Source organism: Vulpes lagopus, chromosome 10 (assembly GCF_018345385.1).
Source record: "Vulpes lagopus strain Blue_001 chromosome 10, ASM1834538v1, whole genome shotgun sequence".
In the NCBI taxonomy this organism is placed as follows: domain Eukaryota; kingdom Metazoa; phylum Chordata; class Mammalia; order Carnivora; family Canidae; genus Vulpes; species Vulpes lagopus.
In genome coordinates, this window is record NC_054833.1 from 113,608,740 (window position 1) to 113,632,673 (window position 23,934).

Sequence of the window (23,934 nt, forward strand, 5' to 3'; positions counted from 1 at the left end):
CTAAAAGATGAGGTTGCACAAAAATTTGACTTGTGAGAGACTGAGTGTTGAAGAGCAGTAGGTAAGAAGTAAGGCACTCAACAATTATTCTTGGGAAAATCAATTACCAGTACAGAAAAAAAAATTCCTTACAATCGCCCAAATGTGAAAGATAACATTATAAAAGTATTTTGTATATTTCACAATTTAAAAAATAAGGTTAGGAGCACTAACTGGTAAAATAGACTATATTAAATTAAAACTTTTTGAAATTAAAAGGCACCCTAAGTTTTCAAAGAAACTAACCACAACTTGATAAATGGTGTGCAACATGTAAGAAAAAAATGTATTTCATTTTTTTATAATAAATTTATTTTTTATTGGTGTTCAATTTGCCAACATACAGGATAACCCTCAGTGCTCATCCCGTCAAGTGCCCCCCTCAGTGCCCGTCACCCATTCACCCCCCCCCCGCCCTCCTCCCCTTCCACCACCCCCAGTTTGTTTCCCAGAGTTACGAATCTTTATGTTCTGTCTCCATTTCTGATATTTCCGACACATTTCTTCTCCTTTCCCTTATATTCCCTTTCACTAAAAAAATGTATTTCAAATACAGGATTTGAACTGTGTGAAAATGCTGATATTTGTTTTTATAAAATATACAATAATGGCAATTTCATTTGGTATAATAACTCAAGTAAGTCAATAATAAACATGGACACCAATCAAAAATAGTAAAAAAAAAAAGGGGGGGAGGGTGAATAAGCAAATAGGGCATTGACTTGCTTGAGGTAGCAGGTAAAATCTGGCAAAAATGACTCACAGACTTCCTCTATTCAGTCAATAATTCTCTGTAGATAGGAGGGTAACAACATACGCATATGCCAGGAATGGTAAAATAATATGAATTCAGTGGTGGACCCACCAATGCTTTTCTAAGTACTAATGAGCAATATTCCCGCTGCAGTTTCTAAATTATCATTATAGATTGTTTTAAAGAGAGAATATGCAAGAATAGCTTCCCATATAAATAATGTCAACCACAAAAAGACAAAAAGCCTCACTGTAATTTTATTAATTGCATCTTGAGGAACAATTCCCATCTTCTGTTTTGAACTATGGTATATGAAATCATCCACAAATGTTCCTTGCACTAATTAACTGTACTCAGACTTGTCACACACTTTCTGAAAATATAACACGGCTGTATATTCTGTATCTGTTTTGAGATAATGTTCTCCTGTTTTAGTTTAGTGGTATTTCCTTCTAGGTCATGGAAATAAAGATAACTGGATCATTTGGTACATCACTGCTGAATTCTATTAGGGACCTCTTTTCACTCCTTAAATTACTAAATAATGAGGCAAAACCAGAAGAGATTTAGAAAAAAACAATGTTAACTCCATCTGGTATTTTCTTCTTTGCTTACTAGCAAGGCATTACAGATCCACTTATATCTTAAATAAAACAAAAACAAATATAATTTATACATCTATTTTGGGAGAATGGCTATCATTTTAAAAAATTATAGTCTAGCACTGCATGGCACAGGAAATGTAACACATTTATTTAAAGTCATTTGAGTGGAATATCTGTTCATGTATTTGAGGGTGCTGGAAGCCAGAAGGACACTGATGATCAGGAATTGGACAACAGTGGTTTAGAATCTCTGCTTAATATGCAACAGTGAGGTAGCCAAGCGTTCCGGGGTCTGCCGACTTGCCAATATGTGAAAAGAATCCTAACGGAAATCATCCTTTTGCCCAAATAACATCACACACATTAACCGATATTATGTTTACTTGCTCTTGCCTAGAATATCCGTAAGATAATGTGTTCCCATGTTGAATAGATGTAGGTCTTCCATTAATGAAAAATTAGAAAATACTAATCATTAACATATACGACGTGACTACAGTTTGGGAGGTGGGCCTGGATGACCACAAAAAATTTATTTTGGGGGTAAAACTGTGAGAACCGTCGGGCTAGCATGGATCCAGGAATTCCTCACTGACAAGGTTTACCTTGAACTGACGTGTGCCCATGAGTATTTCTTAAATCCCTTAAAGTGTTGCCCTAGATGACCAACGTATCTCTCCATGTTAATTGATTAACATGTGATATGGAACATCTGCTTCTACGACTCCTCATTTGATTCTCATTTGTGTAACCACTACAGGTCTGCTTGACAGAATTTTAATACGTGTGGCGCATCCCCCGCAATGGAGGAGGGACTTTTGTTATATCTTAGTTTGCATGCTCAAGGGCATGAAGGGCTCCTTTTAGGTACCTGTGGAAATCCACCAAGTGCCCCGTTTCATGTGCCATATTGTCACACGGTCCACCTTTTAATGCAAACGTGCCTTTCAAAGGTGGTGAAATTCTGTCCGGTGAATTTTGCATTGTCAGGATAAATGAGAGAAAATTAAACTTATTTATGGAGGTTTCTCTTCGTTTTTGTCTTCCGAAAGGGCACTTGAAAATTATTTTTATAAAAGAAACTGTTACACTTGCAAAGTGATGGGAAAACGTCATTTGCTCATCGTGGGGCCTATTCATTAAACCCGTTAGGGTGTGGGTGTTTCGGTCCACGCCGACTGGCAAAGGGGGGAGAGGGAGGTGGAAAGAATCTGAGCGGTCCAGCGGACTTGGGATTGTCTTGAGTTTCGCAGAGGACTTTTGAACTAGAAAAAGGCGTTGTTTGAAGGGATGCAAACTATTGTGATTTTCACTTTTTCCAGATAATTCCCTCAGCATTTTGGCCAAGCATAATGGATTCAACCGCCAGAAGCAAGAGGTCTATCTTTTACCAATCATAATAAGCGACAGTGGGAATCCTCCTCTGAGCAGCACCAGCACCCTGACCATCCGGGTCTGTGGCTGCAGCAGTGATGGTGTTGTCCAGTCTTGTAACGTTGAAGCTTATGTCCTTCCGATCGGACTCAGTATGGGCGCCTTAATTGCCATATTAGCATGCATCATTTTGCTGCTCGGTACGTATTTCCCTCATAGCTTGATAGTCATCGTCTTTCTGGTTCTTAAATGACTGTAAATAAGGACAGCAAACCTGAACCCCAGTCAGGTGTCAGCATTCTTTTGGGGGAAAAGAAACTTTCATGCACTTCTCCAAGCTCCTTAATGGAGGGGTGAAGGGAGAAAAGTGCTGTGATAGCCAATGTCCATCAGAGAGGAAAGTTCAGTGTCTTTTGCCATCCCAGTGCGAAGGAAGGTAGGCTAAGTCTCAAGTATAGACTGAGTTGGTGGACGTTTTCTGTGGTTAAACGGCGTCTGTTATACCAGAAAGCCTGCGGATCTCACGTGCACCAATTTGCTGCAGTGGGAGGCTCTCCTGTGTCCAAAGTACTCTTTTGTCTACAAAAGGCTCAGAAAAAAATATCCAGTTATAAAAATGAGAGGAGAATAGGAAGATATACAAAAAGAAAGTCGTACCTTGCTGCGTCCTTAAGCCAAATAGTGTCAGTTACCCTGTCTCCAGTGGCATCTGTCCTGATCCCCCAGAGTCTGGATTAACGCTATTTCTAGACATGTCCCACCCCAGGAGCCCCACCGCGTGTGATCTGGCTAGCTTGGCCTGTGGGGTATGGGTTTCTTGCCCTGTGCCCGCCTGTAGGCCCCCCTTTGCAGCAGGGGGAAGGAAATCCTCCACGGCGACCTGGCATCCATCTCGGTACATCGCTTCATCTGTGAAGGAACCTAACTCCATCGGAGGGTTTTGAAGAGCTGACACGACACGGAATATGCTAGCTACTGCTCTGCTGCTCCTTTCGTGTTTTAGAAGAAGGGCATGGAGTCGAGGGGCCTTAAAGGGCGCCCTAGGCTCCCCAGCAAGAAGCTGTGTGGTCTGCGCTCTCCTCTGTCGGGTGCCGTTGGTTCTGGAGCCCGGAACTGGGTTGCCCACAGGCTTCACCACGGACGGGTGCAAACTCGGTCTTTTAACCCAGCTCCGTGGCCACTTGGTGCCCAGCAGGGCCTGGGACGAGGGTCCTCCTGCGCAGTCCAAGCCCTGTCCTTGGAGAGTGCTGAGCTAACCGAGCCCCATCCCCGGAGGGTGCTGAGCTAACCAGGCCTGGTCCTCCCGAGGTCTTGAGCTAACCAGGCCCGGTGCTCCCGAAGTGCTAAGCTCACCGAGCCCGGTCCTCCCGAGGTGCTGAGCTCCCCCAGCCCGGTCCTCCCGAGGTGCTGAGCTCCCCCAGCCCGGTCCTCCCGAGGTGCTGAGCTCCCCCAGCCCGGTCCTCCCGAGGTGCTGAGCTCCCCCAGCCCGGTCCTCCCGAGGTGCTGAGCTCCCCCAGCCCGGTCCTCCCGAGGTGCTGAGCTCCCCGAGCCCGGTCCTCCCGAGGTGCTGAGCTCCCCCAGCCTGGTCGCCCCGAGGTGCTGAGCTCCCTGAGCCCGGTCCTCCCGAGGTGCTGAGCTCCCCGAGTCTGGTCCTCCCGAGGTGCTGAGCTCCCCGAGCCCGGTCCCCCCGAGGTGCTGAGCTCCCCGAGCCCGGTCCTCCCGAGGTGCTGAGCTCCCCAAGTCTGGTCCTCCCGAGGTGCTGAGCTCCCCGAGCCCGGTCCTCCCGAGGTGCTGAGCTCCCCCAGCCTGGTCGCCCCGAGGTGCTGAGCTCCCTGAGCCCGGTCCTCCCGAGGTGCTGAGCTCCCCGAGCCGGGTCCCCCCGAGGTGCTGAGCTCCCCGAGCCCGGTCCCCCTCAGGTGCTGAGCTCCCCGAGCCAGGTCCTCCCGAGGTGCTGAGCTAACTGAGCCGGGTCCCCCCGAGGTGCTGAGGTCACCCAGCCTGGTCCCCCCGAAGTGCTGAGCTCCCCGAGCCCGGTCCCCCCGAGGTGCTGAGCTCCCCCAGCCCGGTCCCCCCAAGGTGCTGAGCTCCCCAGCCCGGTCCTCCCGAGGTGCTGAGCTCACCCAGCCCGGTCCTCCCGAGGTGCTGAGCTCCCCGAGCCCGGTCCTCCCGAGGTGCTGAGCTCCCCCAGCCCGGTCCTCCCGAGGTGCTGAGCTCCCCGAGCCCGGTCCTCCCGAGGTGCTGAGCTCCCCCAGCCCGGTCCTCCCGAGGTGCTGAGCTCCCCCAGCCCGGTCCTCCCGAGGTGCTGAGCTCCCCCAGCCCGGTCCTCCCGAGGTGCTGAGCTCCCCCAGCCTGGTCGCCCCGAGGTGCTGAGCTCCCTGAGCCTGGTCCTCCCGAGGTGCTGAGCTCCCCGAGCCCGGTGCTCCCGAGGTGCTGAGCTCCCCGAGCCCGGTCCCCCCGAGGTGCTGAGCTCCCCGAGCCCAGTCCTCCCGAGGTGCTAAGCTCTCGGAGCCCGGTCCCCCCGAGGTGCTGAGCTCCCCCAGCCCGGTCCCCCCCAGGTGCTGAGCTCCCCGAGCCCGGTCCTCCCGAGGTGCTGAGCTAACTGAGCCGGGTCCCCCCGAGGTGCTGAGGTCACCCAGCCTGGTCCCCCCGAAGTGCTGAGCTCCCCGCGCCCGGTCCCCCCGAGGTGCTGAGCTCCCCCAGCCGGTCCCCCCAAGGTGCTGAGCTCCCGAGCCCGGTCCTCCCGAGGTGCTGAGCTAACTGAGCCGGGTCCCCCCGAGGTGCTGAGGTCACCCAGCCTGGTCCCCCCGAAGTGCTGAGCTCCCCGCGCCCGGTCCCCCCGAGGTGCTGAGCTCCCCCAGCCGGTCCCCCCAAGGTGCTGAGCTCCCGAGCCCGGTCCTCCCGAGGTGCTGAGCTCACCCAGCCCGGTCCTCCCGAGGTGCTGAGCTCCCCCAGCCCGGTCGCCCCGAGGTGCTGAGCTCCCTGAGCCCGGTCCTCCCGAGGTGCTGAGCTCCCCGAGCCCGGTCCTCCCGAGGTGCTGAGCTCCCCGAGCCCGGTCCCCCCGAGGAGCTGAGCTCCCCGAGCCCGGTCCCCCCCAGGTGCTGAGCTCCCCGAGCCCGGTCCTCCCGAGGTGCTGAGCTCCCCCAGCCCGGTCCTCCCGAGGTGCTGAGCTCCCTGAGTCCGGTCCTCCCGAGGTGCTGAGCTCCCCGAGCCCGGTCCCCCCCGAGGAGCTGAGCTCCCCGAGCCCAGTCCTCCCGAGGTGCTAAGCTCTCGGAGCCCGGTCCCCCCGAGGTGCTGAGCTCCCCGAGCCCGGTCCCCCCCAGGTGCTGAGCTCCCCGAGCCTGGTCCTCCCGAGGTGCTAAGCTCACCGAGCCCGGTCCTCCCGAGGTGCTGAGGTCACCCAGCCCGGTCCTCCCGAGGTGCTGAGCTCCCCCAGCCCGGTCCCCCCCCAGGTGCTGAGCTCCCCGAGCCCGGTCCTCCCGAGGTGCTGAGCTAACTGAGCCGGGTCCCCCCGAGGTGCTGAGGTCACCCAGCCTGGTCCCCCCGAAGTGCTGAGCTCCCCGAGCCCGGTCCCCCCGACGTGCTGAGCTCCCCGAGCCCGGTCCCCTCCCGAGGTGCTGAGCTCCCCGAGCCCGGTCCCCCCAGTGCTGAGCTCCCCGAGCCCGGTCCCCCTGACGTGCTGAGCTCCGCCAGCCCGGTCCCCCAAGGTGCTGAGCTCCCCGAGCCCGGTCCCCCCAGGTGCTGAGCTCCCCGAGCCCGGTCCTCCCCAGGTGCTGAGCTCCCCGAGCCCGGTCCCCCGAGTGCTGAGCTCCCCGAGCCCGGTCCTCCCCGAGGTGCTGAGCTCCCCCAGCCCGGTCCCCCTCAGGTGCTGAGCTCCCCAGCCCGGTCCCCCCAGGTGCTGAGCTCACCCGAGCCCGGTCCCCCCGAGGTGCTGAGGCTCCCCAGCCCGGTCCTCCCGAGGTGCTGAGCTCCCCAGCCCGGTCCTCCCGAGGTGCTGAGCTCCCCGAGCCCGGTCCTCCCGAGGTGCTGAGCTCCCCGAGCCCGGTCCCCCGAGTGCTGAGCTCCCGGAGTCCCCCCGACGTGTGCCTGAGCGCTCCCCGAGCCCGGGTCCCCCCGAGGTGACTGAGCTCCCCCAGCCCGGTCCCCCTCAGGTGCTGAGCTCCCCCAGCCCGCGTCCCCCCAGGTGCTGAGCTCCCGAGCCCGGTCCCCCCCGATGGTGCTCTGAGCTCCCCGAGCCCGGTACCTCCCGAGGTGCTGAGCTCCCCAAGCCCAGGTCCTCCCCTGCAGGTGCTGAGCACCCTAGAGCCCGGTCCTCCCGAGGTGCTGAGCTCCACCGAGGCCCGGTCCTCCCGAGGTGTCTGAGCTCCCCCAGCCTGGTCGCCCCGAGGTGCTGAGCTCCCTGAGCCCGGTCCTCCCGAGGTGCTGAGCTCCCCGAGCCGGGTCCCCCCGAGGTGCTGAGCTCCCCCAGCCCGGTCCCCCCCAGGTGCTGAGCTCCCCGAGCCCGGTCCTCCCGAGGTGCTGAGCTAACTGAGCCGGGTCCCCCCGAGGTGCTGAGGTCACCCAGCCTGGTCCCCCCGAAGTGCTGAGCTCCCCCAGCCCGGTCCCCCCAGGTGCTGAGCGCAGTGCCGCAGGGCGCTGGCCGGGGCTGGGCGGGGCTCCCGCTGGCCGCTGGCCCTTTGCACGGCCGGTGCCGCGGGCCCCGCTCGCCGACTCGTGTCCGTTTCCCCCGCAGTCATCGTGGTGCTGTTCGTGACCCTGCGGCGGCACAAGAACGAGCCGCTCATCATCAAGGACGACGAGGACGTGCGGGAGAACATCATCCGCTACGACGACGAGGGCGGCGGCGAGGAGGACACCGAGGCCTTCGACATCGCCACGCTGCAGAACCCCGACGGCGTCAGCGGCCTGGCCCCGCGCAGGGACGTGAAGCCCGAGCTGCAGCTGCTGCCGCGGCGGGGCCCGGGCGCGGGGCCGGGCGGCGTGGACGTGGACGAGTTCATCAGCGTGCGGCTGCACGAGGCCGACAGCGACCCCGCCGCGCCGCCCTACGACTCCATCCAGGTGTACGGCTACGAGGGCCGCGGCTCGGCGGCAGGCTCGCTCAGCTCGCTGGGCTCGGGCGCCTCGGACTCGGACCAGAGCTTCGACTACCTCAGCGACTGGGGGCCCCGCTTCCAGCGGCTCGGGGAGCTGTACGCGGGGGGCGCGGGCGACGCCGACACCTGACGGCGCGAGCAGCGCGGCCCCGCCCCCGCAGGCCCCGCCCCCGGCCCCGCCCCCGGCCCGGCCCCGCCCACCTCGGGGGGCTGTACGCGGGCGGGGACTCAGACACCTGACAGCGCGAGCATCCCGGCCCCGCCCCTCCCCGAGGCCCCGCCCACTCCCCTGCCCCGCCCCCGGCCCGGCCCCGCCCACCTCGGGGAGCTGTACGCGGGCGGGGACGTGGTCACCTGACGGCGCGAGCACCGCGGCCCCGCCCCCGCAGGCCCCGCCCCCGGCCCCGCCCCCGGCCCGGCCCCGCCCACCTCGGGGAGCTGTACCCGGGCAGGGACGTGGTCACCTGACGGCGCGAGCACCGCGGCCCCGCCCCTCCCCGAGGCCCCGCCCACTCCCCCGGCCCCGGCCCCGCCCACCTCGGGGGGCTGTACGCGGGCGGGGACGCGGACACCTGACGGCGCGAGCATCGCGGCCCCGCCCCTCCCCGAGGCCCCGCCCACTCCCTGGCTCCGTCCCCAGCCCGGCCCCGCCCACCTGGGGAGCTGTACGCGGGCGGCGGCGCGGTCGATCACCTGACGGCGCGAGCACCGCGGCCCCGCCCCGCCCCCGGCCCTGGCCACGCCCCGGCCCCGCCCACCTCGGGGAGCAGTTCGCGGCGGGGGGCGCGGGCCACGCATCGCGGCCCCACCCCACTCCGAGGCCCGGGGGGGGCGCGGGCCACGCATCGTGGCCCCACCCCACTCCGAGGCCCCGCCCCGCCAGGCCCCGCCCCCAGCCCCGGCCCCGCCCCTGGCCCCTCCCATCTCGAGGAGCTGTTCGAGGGTGGGGGCGCGGTCACCTAATGGCGCAGGCATCCCGACCCCGCCCCGCCCCGAGGCCCCGCCCCCGGCCCCACCCACCTCGGGGAGATGTACGGAGGGGGGAGGGGAGCGCAGACACCTGATGGCCTGAGCATCCCGGTGGCCCCTCCCCCGAGGCCCCGCCCCCGTCCCTGAGGCCCCGCCCCCGAAGCTCCTGTCCCGCCCCTGGCCCCTCCCAGGCCCCGCCCACCTCGGGGAGCTGGACGCGGAGGGCACTGCGATGCGGACACCTGATGGTGCGAGCATCCCGGCGACCCCGCCCCCGGCCCCCAGCCCCGCCCCCCTCCGGGAGCTGTAAGCAGGGGGCGCCGACACCTGAGGGCGAGAGCATCCCGGTGGCCCTGGCCCCACCCCCGGCCTCGCCCCAGTCCCTGGCCCCGCCCCCTCCCGGCCCCACCCACCTCCGGAGCTGTTCTGGGGGCGCGGGCACCTGTCGCCCGAGCATCCCGGCGGCCCCGGCCCCGCCCCGCCCCCCCACCCCGCCCCGGCCACGCCTCCTCCGCGTCGGACCAGAAATCAATGATAAACGTCCCCAGTGTGTGTTAGGAGGTTACCGGTCTTGTGGAGTGTGGAAGTACGTGCAGTGTCTACAAGTCTTTGGATATTTGACGTTTACCGACCACCGCAGAAAGGGACGGGGATCCTGGCTAACCCTCCGAGAGGTGGCTTCAAACGAGGAAAAAAATCGAGATTACAAGGTGCTTTCCTAGGGAACAAAAAAAAAAAAAAAAAAAAAAAAAAAGGACCTGCAAGAAACGTGCTGCTGATAGGTGTCTTCTGCGAGGATTTTTACAGATGCAAACGGTGTTTCCCCTTCTCCAATAAGGATCCCGCCGCAAACGATAAAGCAATACTTGGTCCGCTGTTCGCTGGACTGGGGTGCGGGGAGGCCTCCCGGGTCACGGCACGGTGACCTCCCGGTGACCTGACTGCTGGCCCCACTCATCAGAGACTCCATAGCATCTCTAAATATTGTGTCGAGCCTTAAAATATTCACGTGTGCGTGACCCATTCCCGGGTGGGGAGTGCTACCCCGGTGGTGGGAGGAGAGAAATCCCCCTTCAAACAGGCTTGTTTTCTGGAAGCAGGATTACTCGTCCCCTCCACCCCCACCTTCTCCCACAAGGACACAGAGACCACCTGGATCACACAGTGGACTACACAAGAGACAGATGGTTTTATTGCTAGCGCGTGAATTTATTTGTTTAATCCTCGAAATAAATATTTTATTGATGTCCATTAATGCTTTTATTTATTAAGGTTGGTAATCTATAGATTAAGGGACTATACGGAGAAAATCCTAAATTATATCCATTAATAATCCTTTAGATTGTTTTATATAAATATATATATATATACACACAATGAATGTTTAATACATGTACATTTTGATGAGATGAGTATGGCAGGCAATATTATCAAAGGGGGAGCTAATAGTCTCTTTAGAGTAGAAAGTGTTATTGTGGCTGGTGATGGCAGGAGCGGCATTTTCCCAGAGAAACTTTTGGACTGTTTTCTATTTTGTTCATAATCCTAGTATTTGGTGTTTTTACTACAAGCACAAACATCTGAAGGTATATTGATTCATGTGAATATTTAAACTCTAGACTTTTAGATACCCACACGATACCCTGCCCAACAAACACGCTTCAAGTTGCCCCCACTGTTTTAGAGCAGGAACTGGTTTGTACATAATTTTACTGCCTTTTGTTTTTAGCACTTCTGTCCCTGACCTTCATGGTGATGCACAGAACGTCTTAGACTCCAAAAAAGGACAGCACTAGAAGATGTGAGCATATTCAATTTGTAACACGACCCTGCCATTTAGAAGTAGAAAATGTATGATAAAAACCAAGTACTACATGCAGATCATTTTAATTTTCTACTTTGCTTTAATGCAATATTGTTTATTTACTTCATGTATTGTATTCAGAGAAACTCCTGTATTGTTTCCTACTTTGTGAAATATATTTTTATAAATACCTTTGTTGTCATCACTTTTTTTTTTTTTTTTTTCTGATCAGATGAGGATCTGTTAACAGAGACACCAACTCTAATCAGAATTCTGGAAGGTTCAACTAAGTCATCCCAAGGATCACTTTTATTTGTAAGGGTCTTTATCACAAAGCAGCAGAGAAGAGAAATGACCTAGCAATGATCACACGGCAAGTTACCAGCAGGGACACTAAAGGAGCGTGGTATGTGGGAAGGCCACTCCGGTAGTGTCGGCTGGTGCTCCTGGCAGCAGAAGCTGAAACAGAGCTAAGAGTTAAAGACAGAAGCGGCAGGAATGCGCAGGGCAAGGCTTCAGGCAGGGACACGGGTCTAAAACGTAGAAGTAAAAGGACCAGTGAGCAGGACTCAGCAGCAGAGATCTAAACTCCAACATGCCATATGGGTTCGGAGTGGAAGATGGCCTGACCAGGGGGTCTCTCCTCGGGGATAAAGCAGTTGGGGTCCAGGGGAACTGGACCCATCTCAGCCCTTGGCTTGGGGCTGCCCGGGAGGAGCATGACTTTGATAGCCTATGGGAGATGCCAACTCCTAAAGAGCACCTCCACTGTGAAAGGAACATGACGCTTGAATATTAGAATTTACAACGATGCAGGGACTGAGTTCCTGTCGCCTGAGAATAGCTCATGTTTTATGCTTATCACTCTGGCCCCTGGACACCTTGTTTTGAGGTCAAAGCGATGGTCCAACGTGACTTCACGCCACGGCCTAGCGCAGTGTCTAAAACAAATATTTAGTGAACACAGATTATTAGTAGTAGTCGTGACAGTGATCGGTAGTAATAGTCTGACTAAATCAACGTGAAATCATTACCGTGTTTCTTATCTCTTGCTTATCAGACCCATCTCCTGTGTACTTCACAGTGAAGCGCCACACATGAGACATACAGACACGCCTAACAGAGAAATTACATTATTTTTCAGGAATATAAAATCTATATCCTCCAGTCCTGGCGTTCAATAGGATAATATTTATACGATGATTTTTGTGGGCAGGACATGATGTCTCGCATATTAGTTGCCTAAATCTTACCTCAAGAAAGGAGAGAAAATGAGTGAAAATATCAGTGAGGGAGACAGAACATGAGAGACTCCTAACTCTGGGAAACGAATAAGGGGTAATGGAAGGGGAAGTGGGCGGGGCGTTGGGGTGTTGGGGTGACGGGCACTGAGGGGGGCACTTGGCGGGATGAGCACTGGGTGTTATGCTAAATGTTGGCAAATTGAACTCCAATAAAAATTTTCTTTTTTAATCTTACCTCAAAATTTACTTTGCCCAGGAAGGGAGAAAAAAGGTGTTACTCACCTGGCAATTTACTTTGCTACCACGCTAGCGTTTGTGTTTACAAGTCCATTTAAGGTTTTGTAACATGGGGTCAAGTAAATCACACCATGTTCAAAGATGCATTTAGAGTACCCTGAATTCACATAAAGATCTGAAGAACAAACACACACACACACACACACACACACACACACACACACACAACTTGCCTTAAGCACCCTGTACTATAGCAATAGAGTTGCTAGGACTTCCTCAACCAAGAGAAGGGGATGGGATTCCCAGCGTTTTTCAGGATTTGAGTGCCCGATGCTCAACTCTTTACGACATTTTTTTTTTTTAGTTCTATCAAAGTGACTATTTTTGTCTCTGCATTGTTTTCTCTTGCGGCAATACTGACCTATGTCTTCCATATACGTGTGCGGTTGTTTTCCAGATAAAATGCTTATTCAGTCCACAGGCATTTTAATGTGACTGTAGGTCTTTATTGGGTCCTAAACATTAGTCATTTTCTATTCTTGAAATTCACCCCTGTGCAAGGTTTCTCTGCCTAATGGAAAAGAACTGTTGAGTGGGAGCCAAGTGAGAGAAAATTCTCTCCCTCTGCCTACCTTACAACTCCAAGTTCCTGTCTGGGGAACTGATGCATCCTTGGGTGACTGGATACCACATGGAGCCAATTCAGCCTCAACCTTTGTACTATTTGAGCAAATCAAATTACAAAAATCTCTCTTGAACATCCATGTATGTATACTCAAGGGTGTTAAAAGGACACTCCGTACAATAATCTTTTATTCTTAATCTTTTGTTATAAGATTAAGGATGGTTTATAAGAGGATGATTGAAATATGCTAGAAATTATACTCAAGTATTAACCTTGCCACACGCAATTGTGGTTTCTGAAATATGAACTTGACTGTGAAAATGATTTGGAAAAATGTGTGGGCAAGTGTTTGTGCTTATGTAAAATAAGAGAAAAACGTAGATCCACTGGCATCACCAGTGAAATCAGGATGCTTAGAAAGAGCCAAACGTGTTTTTGGGAGAGTTTCCTTAATCAGATGCTTAGAGTAAGAGAAGTCTCTGCGTGAGATTTGGAAATCTCCTAGGAGCAGCCAAATTCCACACTGAGACTCAACAGAGTTCTGGGCTGTGCTGTATTTTGGAGAAGGAAAAGCGGGTGCTGGGAGCTAAGTAGCCAATTACTCTTTATAGCCACATAAGGACTGGAGGCAAGCAGGCCCTTCCAACAAGTTGTGTTATGCGATCACTGGCTTTGCAGGGAATCTCACGAATGTATAACCTTCTGATTGCCTTTTTGATTGAAAGTTCCATCTGAGATCAGGACAGTGCAACCAGTAATAAGATTTCAAAAAATCCCATCACTGGCACTGTTGGAAAGGCTGAGTGTGACTGAATCCCATCATTGTCAGTCAAAAAGATAACAGTGGGCATCGCTATAAAAGACATATAAATGCACGACTTAAACACGAATATCAACCTAGAAAGAGAATACACGTTTACATTCCTCTTTATTTTTCTTTATTTTTTCTAAAGTTGTTTTTTTATTTTTATTTTTTAATAAATTTATTTGTTATCGGTGTTCAATTTGCCAACATACATAATAACACTCAGTGCTCATCCCATCAAGTGTCCCCCTCAGTGCCCATCACCCATTCCCCCCACCCCCCGCCCTCCTCCCCTTCCTCCACCCCTAGTTCGTTTCCCCGAGTTAGGAGTCTTCATGTTCTGTCTCCCTTTCTGATATCTCCCACACATTTCCTCTCCCTTCCCTTATATTCCCTTTCACTATTATTTATATTCCCCAAATGAATGAGAACATACACTGTTTGTCCTTCTCCGATTGACTTACTTCACTCAGCATAATACCCTCCAGTTCCATCCACGTTGAAGCAAATGGTGGGTATTTGTCGTTTCTAATGGCTGAGTAATATTCCACTGTATACATAGACCACAGCTTCTTTATCCATCATCTTTCAATGGACACCGAGGCTCCTTCCACAGTTTGGCTATTGTGGACATTGCTGCTAGAAACATCGGGGTGCAGGTGTCCCGACGTTTCATTGCATCTGAATCTTTGGGGTAAATCCCCAGCAGTGCAATTGCTGGGTCGTAGGGCAGGTCTATTTTTAACTCGTTGAGGAACCTCCACACAGTTTTCCAGAGTGGCTGCCCCAGTTCACATTCCCACCAACAGTGTAAGAGGGTTCCCTTTTCTCCGCATCCTCTCCAACATTTGTGGTTTCCTGCCTTGTTAATTTTCCCCATTCTCATTGGTGTGAGGTGGGATCTCATTGTGGTTTTGATTTGTATTTCCCTGATGGCAAGTGATGCAGAGCATTTTCTCATGTGCATATTGGCCATGTCCATGTCTTCCTCTGTGAGATTTCTCTTCATGTCTTTTGCCCATTTCATGATTGGATTGTTTGTTTCTTTGGTGTTGAGTTTAATAAGTTCCTTATAGATTTTGGAAACTAGCCCTTTATCTGATATGTCATTTGCAAATATCTTCTCCCATTCTGTAGGTTGTCTTTGAGTTTTGTTGACTGTATCCTTTGCTGTGCAAAAGCTTCTTATCTTGATGAAGTCCCAATAGTTCATTTTTGCTTTTGTTTCTCTTGCCTTTGTGTATGTAACTTGCAAGAAGTTACTGTGGCCAAGTTCAAAAAGGGTGTTGCCTCGTTCTCCTCTAAGATTTTGATGGAATCTTGTCTCACATTTAGATCTCTCATCCATTTTGAGTTTATCTTTGTGTCTGGTGCAAGAGAGTGGTCTAGTTTCATTCTTCTGCATGTGGATGTCCAATTTTCCCAGCACCATTTATTGAAGAGACTGTCTTTCTTCCAATGGATAGTCTTTCCTCCTTTATCGGATATTATATGACCATACATTTCAGGGTCCACTTCTGGGTTCTCTGTTCTGTTCCATTGATCTATGTGTCTGTTTTTGTGCCAGTACCACACTGTCTTGATGACCACAGCTTTGTAGTACAACCTGAAATCTGGCATTGGGATGCCCCCTGCTATGGTTTTCTTTTTTAAAATTCCCCTGGCTATTCAGGGTCTTTTCAGATTCCACACAAATCTTAAAATAATTTGTTCCAACTCTCTGAAGAAAGTCCATGGTATTTTGATCGGGATTGCATTAAACGTGTAAATTGCCCTGGGTAACATTGACATTTTCACCAATCCATGAGCATGGAATATTTTTCCATCTCTTTGTGTCTTCCTCAATTTCTTTCAGAAGTGTTCTATAGCTTTTAGGGTATAGATCTTTTACCTCTTTGGTTAGGTTTATTCCTAGGTATCTTATGCTTTTGGGTGCAATTGTAAATGGGATTGACTCCTTAATTTCTCTTTCTTCAGTCTCATTGTTAGTGTCTAGAAATGCCACTGACTTCTGGGCATTGATTTTGTATCCTGCCACGCTACCAAATTGCTGTATGAGTTCAGGGTTGGTATGGGTTTGGTATGTAGCGTATCATGTCATCGGCGAAGAGGGAGAGTTTGACTTCTTCTTTGCCAATTTGAATGCCTTTAATGTCTTTTTGTTGTCTGACTGCTGAGGCGAGGACTTCCAGAACTATGTTGAATAGCAGTGGTGTGAGTGGACATCCCTGTCTTGTTCCTGATCTTAGGGGAAAGGCTCCCAGTGCTTCCCCATTGAGAATGATATTTGCTGTGGGCTTTTCGTAAATGGCCTTTAAGATGTCGAGGAAAGTTCCCTCTATCCCAACACTCTGAAGGGTTTTGATCAGGAATGGATGCTGTATTTTGTCAAATGCTTTCTCTGCATCTAATGAGAGGAACATATGGTTCTTGGTTTTTCTCTTGCTGATATGATGAATCACATTGATTGTTTTACGAGTGTCTACATTCCTCTTTATGTACACACATATACCTAATTAAGTTATTGGAGTTAATTTTATATTTGCCATTTTTCATCTCACAATTCCATACCCTGGAAGGGGGCTCCTTGTTCTTCTGAATCTAACCTTGAATCGGGAAGAAATATGATTGAAGGTAAACAGTTTTACAAATAATTATTTTTATTTGAGAACAAAATAATGGTTCATAATACCTGGGATTAGAATGAAATACATCACATTGTGAAGCTAGACTGAGATGTTTTTTATATTATTGCGTTTTTGTGGAGAAAATAATTGTAGAATGTGTTTTAAAGGTAATAGTTTTCAACATATTTTTATTTTCCTCAATTCCAGTATGGTTTTATTTGCTATACTAAGTTTCTTTGCAGAGTGACTCAGTTGGCCAAACAGTGCACACATATTGCTGTCACTGTGGGCATTGTTTATTTGAGGATTGTGGAAAACAGAAATTCTATCATTAAAGCAGATGTTTATTTTTATTATTTTCTTCTTAACACATATTTTATGTATTACATGGTCTACTATTTTTTTTGCTTGTTTTTGTTTTACATGATACAATCCTTATAGTAAAGATATTCTAGTCCTAATATTTCTGACCACTCCAAGTATCAAGGATTTCAAATCCTCCTGGCTTTATGGACTATCTTCAAGAAAATAATTGTGTTTCCTACATGTATTAAGCAACAACCATCTCAGGAAATAAGTTATATATTTGATATATGATGAATCTCATCTAACCTAAATGTTGAAACACTCTTTCTCTATGGTCTTGTATATAGTATTTTGAGTCTAGGTTTAAACTTACATTTGTCTGACATTAAAGCCCATAACGTTGAACTAAATAACATTCTCTATAATTATAATGTAAAGCTTTTAATGATAAGAAATAGAAACCAAGTTTTGTAGGGTGATATGGAAGGACTGAGGAAAAACTAAGTGTCTTTACGTGAGAACACTCAAGAAGTCTTCAAGAGTTTAAAAAAAAATGATAATGAAAGAATGGGTGGAACAGAAATCACAGCTTTTCAAACATCCAAAACTAAAAGGGAGAAATTATAAAAAGGTTACATTTACAGATTAACCGACAACATTTTGGACCTTCAGAAAGATCCAGAAAATGGATGCTCATAGGACACTCCAGCTTTGCCTAAAATATAGTATGTTTTGTGGATAAGAAAAACAAGACTCAGAGATGTCTTAAGGAATTTCTCAGGGTTAAGTTACACATGGAAGAAGAGAAATAGGAATTGAACCCTGGTCTGTTAGTTCATTACCAGGATCGAGAAGTTGTGTTATTGTGTATAGGCATCACCCCTCCACTTTATTTATGTAAGCTTCATCTAGGTCACAAGGCTAATAGGCATTTGTCGGAAGAACCAATGTCTGGGGCACTCTACTTCCAGCTTGAGAGACGTGCCATCATGTGACACACATCTTGATTGTAAGTATTATCTCGCACAGGTAACCTTATTAGTAGGTAACGGTTATCACTATTACTATCCACAAATGACAGAAGGAGGGTTGTTAGAAGGAATAGCACGGGATGCTGTCTGAGGAGAAAAACTGTAGAAAACAAAGGTTTCAATGAACCTAGAGACCAGTTAGCAAGAGAAAATGAGAGATCACTGAAAGTAAATTTTAATTCCTTTGGGTCTCCTCTGTACACGCGAAGATATCCAGGGCCATCCTATGAGTCTTCATAAATATGAGCCAGATTTTAACAAGTATATTTTAATTGAAAGCAAGAATTTAGGAGTCATTGGGATCATTCTCTCTTCCTTTTTTTTTAAAAAGATTTTATTCATTTTATTCATGAGAGACACAGGCAGAGGGAGAAGCAGGCTCCCCATGGGGAGCCTGATGCAAGGACTCGATCCCAGGACCCCAGGATCACGTCCTCAGCTGAAGGCAGATGCTCAACCACTGAACCACCCAAGTTTCCCCCATTCTCTCTTCCTAATATATGCATCCCTAACTACAACTTCACCTAATGTTTTTCTTTTCTTAATTCAACCTCTAAATTTTGAGAACAATTCTTTATTTGTGAAGTCTAATTGTTGTACGAGTGAATGGATTACCCAGGCTCAAGCGAAGAGCTATAAATAACCATCCTTCAAATAAACTAGGAAAAAAAAACTTTCTAAATTTATTTTCTACAAAATACGTGGTATGACAGTAAAACACTGTCTTGCCTTTCCAAGACACAGAGTCTAATTGGATAAATTATAGAAGCGAATAAATGAAAAAAAATTAGATCTGTCTGTGCTATGGAAAAGATGAACAGATAGTTTAATGAAAGGACAGATAAGTAATATCTAACCGTGCCAAGGCACAGTATCCTGCTAGAGACTATGTTACGGTGAATCTTGGGGTGAGCATACCAGTAGAATGTGAGTATCAATAAGTAATGTCAAGCTGGGGTCTTGGCACTTGACAATGAATTATGCTGCTGGGCTAGGAGACCTCTCAATGGACTTTACTGTTGGTGTTTTTTATCATATGAATTATCCATGTGACAAAACTTCCGATGCTCTTACTTATTTCACAAATACTTGCTTAGGATTTCCATAAATCTAGGTGCTGGGAATATAGCTGTCAATAGGACAGGGACGTCTGTTTCTTCAAAGGCCTGGTGGTAGGGGAGAAGTAAAGATGAGTGGAAATGAGGAAAAGAGAAGATGGTATTACAAAACACAAAGTGGATGGGAAATTAAATATTTTACAGGGTGATATTTCAGTGTCATGTGAAGTTGCCATGATAAGAGCAACCCATAGCAAGAGTCTTGGAGAAGTTTGTGTTCACTGCCGTGCTGTACTAAACCAGTGGACGTCTACAAGAAATGAAATGCATAGAAAATGCATAGAAAAGGCATAGATCATATTGGATGAGGGCAGGAGGGGCATAATATGAAGTGGAGAGGTAGTCGGAGACCATGTCATGTAAGTCCTTGGCAACCAGGGCGAGAAGCTCGGATTGACTTTGTCTCAGAGAGGACGTGATTGAAGGGTTCTAAAAGCAAAAGGATCATATGATCTGGCCTATATATTTAAAAAGATCACTCTGGATCTCAAATGGAAATGGATTATAGGAGACAAGGATGAAAGCAGGAAACCTAGATAGGAGATTGCTACAGCAGCCCAAGCGAGAGGTTATTTTGGTTGTGACTACTGAGATGGTATTAAGATGGAAGAAGTAGAATCCAGATATATTTTGATATATACTTTATTTTTTTTAATTATTTATTTATTCATTTATTTATTTATTTATGATAGTCACACAGAGAGAGAAAGAGAGAGGCAGAGACACAGGCAGAGGGAGAAGCAGGCTCCAGGGACCAGAAGCCCGATGTGGGATTCGATCCCGGGTCTCCAGGATCGCGCCCTGGGCCAAAGGCAGGCGCCAAACCGCTACGCCACCCAGGGATCCCATATAAAATTGGCAGTAAATCCTTAAATTGATGAAGGATAATCTACCCAAATTTGGTAGCAATTTAAATAGTTAATAGAGAATTTATAAGGTACTGGCGACTGGACTGCATGTGCAAGATGAAGGAAAGATGGATTTAAGGGTGATTTCTAGAGTTTTTTACTTGAATAACTATGTAATTAGTGGGGTCATTTATAGAGATTGGGGTAGTTGGGGGAGGGTCTATTATCAAAAACAGACATCCTGACTCCTTTAATGGTCCATAATAGAAGGGATAACAGAAACTAGAGTCACTTAGAATTTCCCAGATGACATGTATAAAGGACTTCTAGAAAATGTTACTACCTACTGATTCTTCTATATATCAATACTGAATCAATACAGATCACAAGAGACATGATTAATCTCAGGCAGAAAAAGTCCAGCTGACATTATTATTATTATTATCATTATTTTCTAGAAATGGGAAAAATAAAAAGGCTCCATATTAGTGAGTTCATTCTTGGCTGGAGTAAGATGGATTCACTTATGTTTCTTAATGGAAATGAGAAATGATAGTCTGAAATATTTATATGCTAAGTTACATATGCCATTTCCCCCACTTTAAGATAATTATAGATAAATGTTATGTTATTCAGAGAGCATTCCTAAGCTATGTCCTTTCTCTTTGGACTGAAAGCTAATTCTCAAGGGAAGAAGTGATTTAGTCTCTAGTGGTTTAACTATGATAAAATATATATAGCAGGAAAAAAAACATACTCAAATCTTTTGTTTATTGCCACTTACTGATAAAGTTCATCTGGTTGTCTGGAAGTGAGGAGACAGGCATTGAGTAAGTTCTGGCTACAGAGAATTGAAGTGATATCAGTCTGGAGGGAAACATACAAAAAAGTAAGAAATTTTTATATAAAAAATACGTTTGGGACACTGGGGTGGCTCAGTGGTTGAGCATCTGCCTTTGGCTCAGAGCATGATTCCGGGGTCCTGGGATCAAGTCCTGCATCAGGCTTAGGGAGCCTGCTTCTCCCGCTGCCTGTGTCTCTGATGAATAAATAAATAAAATCTCTAAAAAAAATAAAAAAACAAATATAAAAGGATGCATCTTGGGACACCTGGGGGGCTCAGTGGTTGAGCGTCTGCCTTCGGTTCAGGGCGTGATCCCAGGATCTGGGATCGAGTCCCACATCGAGCTCCCCGTAGGGAGCCTACTTCTTCTCCCTCTTCCTGTGTCTCTGCTTCTCTTTCTGTGTTTTTCATGAATAAATAAATAAAATCTTAAAAAAAAATAAAAGGATGCATCTTCCTTGTTACACCCTTATTATATTATAAGCCCTATACCACATGTTTGGGGGTTGATCAAAGATAATAAGATTCAATCTCTCTCCCTGGGAGTTTCCAGTCTTCAGTGGAAGTATGACATATTATTATTATTTTTAAATCACAGCATTCTGTTTTGATATATACATTTTTGCACTTTCAAAGTACTATAAGAATATGGAGTCAAAATAATTAATGTGTTGAGACTTTAGGGAAGGTACAAAAATAGTTATTGAACTATGCCATACAGAAAAAGTTATCTGGGTGAGAGATGGGACAAACAGGCAAAGATAATATCACATGGGAAAAGCAAGAGCCCAGAAAAGACAGAGTGCATCTTAAAATGTGGCAGAGTAAACCAAAAACTGAAAATTATAGATGCATGTATTTTCCTTATAGAAATATCAGTGGAATCTAATAGTATATATTTTTTCTAATAGTATATTAATAAGTAATGCCTCTTACTTAAATGTGGCTCATCCTAAGAATAGAATTTAGTATTATTTAATTGACTATCAAAAATAAAACTATCACTGAACATTTCAATAGATGCATTAAAAAAAGTCTGAGAGAGTTCATGACCTGCTTAATATTTATAGAAACCCTCCAAAACAATCATGTAATAAGCACAGATGTGAACTTCCTTAAATTGATGAAGGATAATCTCTCCAAATTTGGTAGCAATTTAAATAGTTAATAGAGAATTTATAAGGTACATTCCCTTAATATGGAGATAAGAAAAGAATGGCTATCCTCACTGCTTTGGTTCAGTATAATCCTAGAAGGCCTGGCTACCACCATTGGACAAGGAAAAGCAAAAATTGAAACAAAAATTTAAGATGTATGGGGAAAACAGAAAAAAATAGTATCAATATTTTCAGATGGTATTGCCATAAACATAGAAAAGTTATCAAAAAAAACTATTAATACTAAGAATTCATCAGCATAGCTAAATCTAAAATAAAAAGATTTAAAATGTTAAACATGTCAACTGTGTCTAAAATTTAATCCATAACTTCCACTGCAATCAAAATTAGAGCAGAATTTTGTGATCAACATTTTTTTTCTCGAATTCAATTTTAGTATTTACTGAGCTCCATTCTTTAATATAAAATAATTGAAATAAGGCTAGTGTATTCCTCACACTACCAGATAAGGAGGACTTGCTGCCACTCTGTAAAAGTAAAACAAGAAAACTAAAATAAAAAGCAATAGAAAGAAAAACTGTGGCATTCCTGTTGCAGGTGCAGAAGCATATTCAAGTACACTAGCTAATAATCACACTTAGTAGGACAAAAATTACAAATGTAGAAACAGTCAGCTATCACTGTAAGTAGTAAGTTATTACCATAAATTCACAATGTCTAAAAAAGGTGGAGACAGCTAAATGTTGGTGAAAATATTAAAAGTGAGAAGCTTCATCTACTGCATCTATCTTGTGATCCAGCGCTGACATACCATAGGTAAGTCAAAATGCCTGATGTTGGTTTTTTGTTGTTGTTGTTTTGTTTCTTTTAAGGAAGGTCCTCAAGACACTCTACTAATCTATGCAAGGAGAATGAACATTGATTATGACTATTTAATAAATACTGAGGGCTACTATTGGACATTTAGAAGTAATAAAATAAATACATGTAAGCCAACTTACATCTATTTTGAAAACAACGTCAAGTGAAAAGGCCAAATACAGAATGAACTTTACAGCAGAATAACATCTGTATTAACTGAAAACATAGTCACGCAAATATGAATTTTACAAAGGACATTTGTTATTGCATCGTGTAAGAAGAAAGAACGGCCCATCCTTTTCACTTGAGGTTCATAGGTGAGTACATTATGTAAGTGCATATGTCAGTAAAAGTAGAACCTAAGCAAGTAATATAAATGTGTTTAGGGAAAACAGTCAGTAATGTATGTCGTGGACTTAGTACTGAGTGGAGGAGAAGGAGCAATAAAAATAGGATGAGCGGTGCTCTGCTGATGGGACTTACGGCTGCTAAGGGGCCCAGACATACACAGACGCTCCCACCCACGCAGTTTGTTGTATAGAACAGGACCCCATGTGATTTTAGTAAGCATTCCTACTAAAAGTCAGAGTTTCAAATATACCTCACAATTCGTGAAGTGCCCAGATTCTCCATCCCCCTGTTAGGGGTCACAGTTCACAGTCACAAACCAAAGACCCTTAGGAATCCTACTGCAACGACGACTTCTTAATTTGTTTATCCCAGGATTTCTCAAATGCAATTATATTTTTGTTTTGTTTTGTTTTACTCAAATTCCAGTTGCATCTTTCCAGACACATCTACGTGGTAAAATAGGATATGAGCATTGCTTTGTGATCAATAGACAAGTAGGATTTTTAAGAAGCAAAAGGATACGGTCAAATCTAATTTCGTCCCTCTCCTCTTGATGGAGACGTATTAAGGCTACCATCTACTCTGTATTGAACATCTACACTGCACACGGCTCCGTGATAAGTGTAATTAGGAAGGAAACAGCGGAATAAATCATAGAGCTTACTCACACAGAGCTAATTGAAGAGAGAAACTCAACACATGGAGATAATTAGGCGAAGTGACCTACTGTATAGGACAGTATCCAAGGAAGTGATAAAATGCGGGGAAGCTGTCAAGTCAATTGACATTCAGGAAAGAAAAAGCACAAAGAAGGTCATGATGGCTAGAGAAGGCCATTTGAAAGAAGTTAAACTTGTTTGTTGAGCTTCCTTCCCTATTTAGGAGAGGGGGGCTGTCGACCGATTACCTTCCGTATGGGTTATTGCAGGTCTACTAGATAGTTCCTTCATCTTTTAACCCTCTCTCTGCTCAACCTTTAAAAATTTCTATTATCAAATCAACTCCCTAAAATATCACAGTTAACTCCTCATTTTTCCGCCATTAATTTAAGTGGCTCCCTAATCATTTTCTTCTTTTAATTTTTTTAGGGGTGAGGTCAATACACACTTGCAGAGCTTATTATGGACCGCATCCTGGTAAAACAGAGTCCCTGAGAGAGAAACTTCCAGGCTTATGGAAAAGGCAATAGTGCAAAATGAGGGCTCATTATATTGAAGACTGACCCCCATGGCCACAAAAGCCACTCAACTTACTCATTTAAAGTCTCTTCCTTTGCTTTCT

The 23,934-nt window shown here is 47.5% G+C and overlaps 1 protein-coding gene across 3 annotated transcripts in view; it reads left to right on the forward strand.

Annotated features, from left to right (window-relative positions):
• CDH8 (cadherin 8) overlaps positions 1 to 8,241 on the forward strand; it is a 362,680-nt gene extending 354,439 nt beyond the window's left edge. For all 3 annotated transcript variants that reach the window (XM_041772883.1, XM_041772882.1, XM_041772884.1), the window contains 2 exons: positions 2,721 to 2,972; positions 7,502 to 8,241. In XM_041772883.1, the coding sequence (XP_041628817.1) occupies positions 2,721 to 2,972; positions 7,502 to 7,995 (746 nt within the window). In that variant the 3' untranslated portion in view covers positions 7,996 to 8,241. The remainder of the gene's footprint in view (positions 1 to 2,720; positions 2,973 to 7,501) is intronic.
• Positions 8,242 to 23,934: the final 15,693 nt, after the last annotated feature.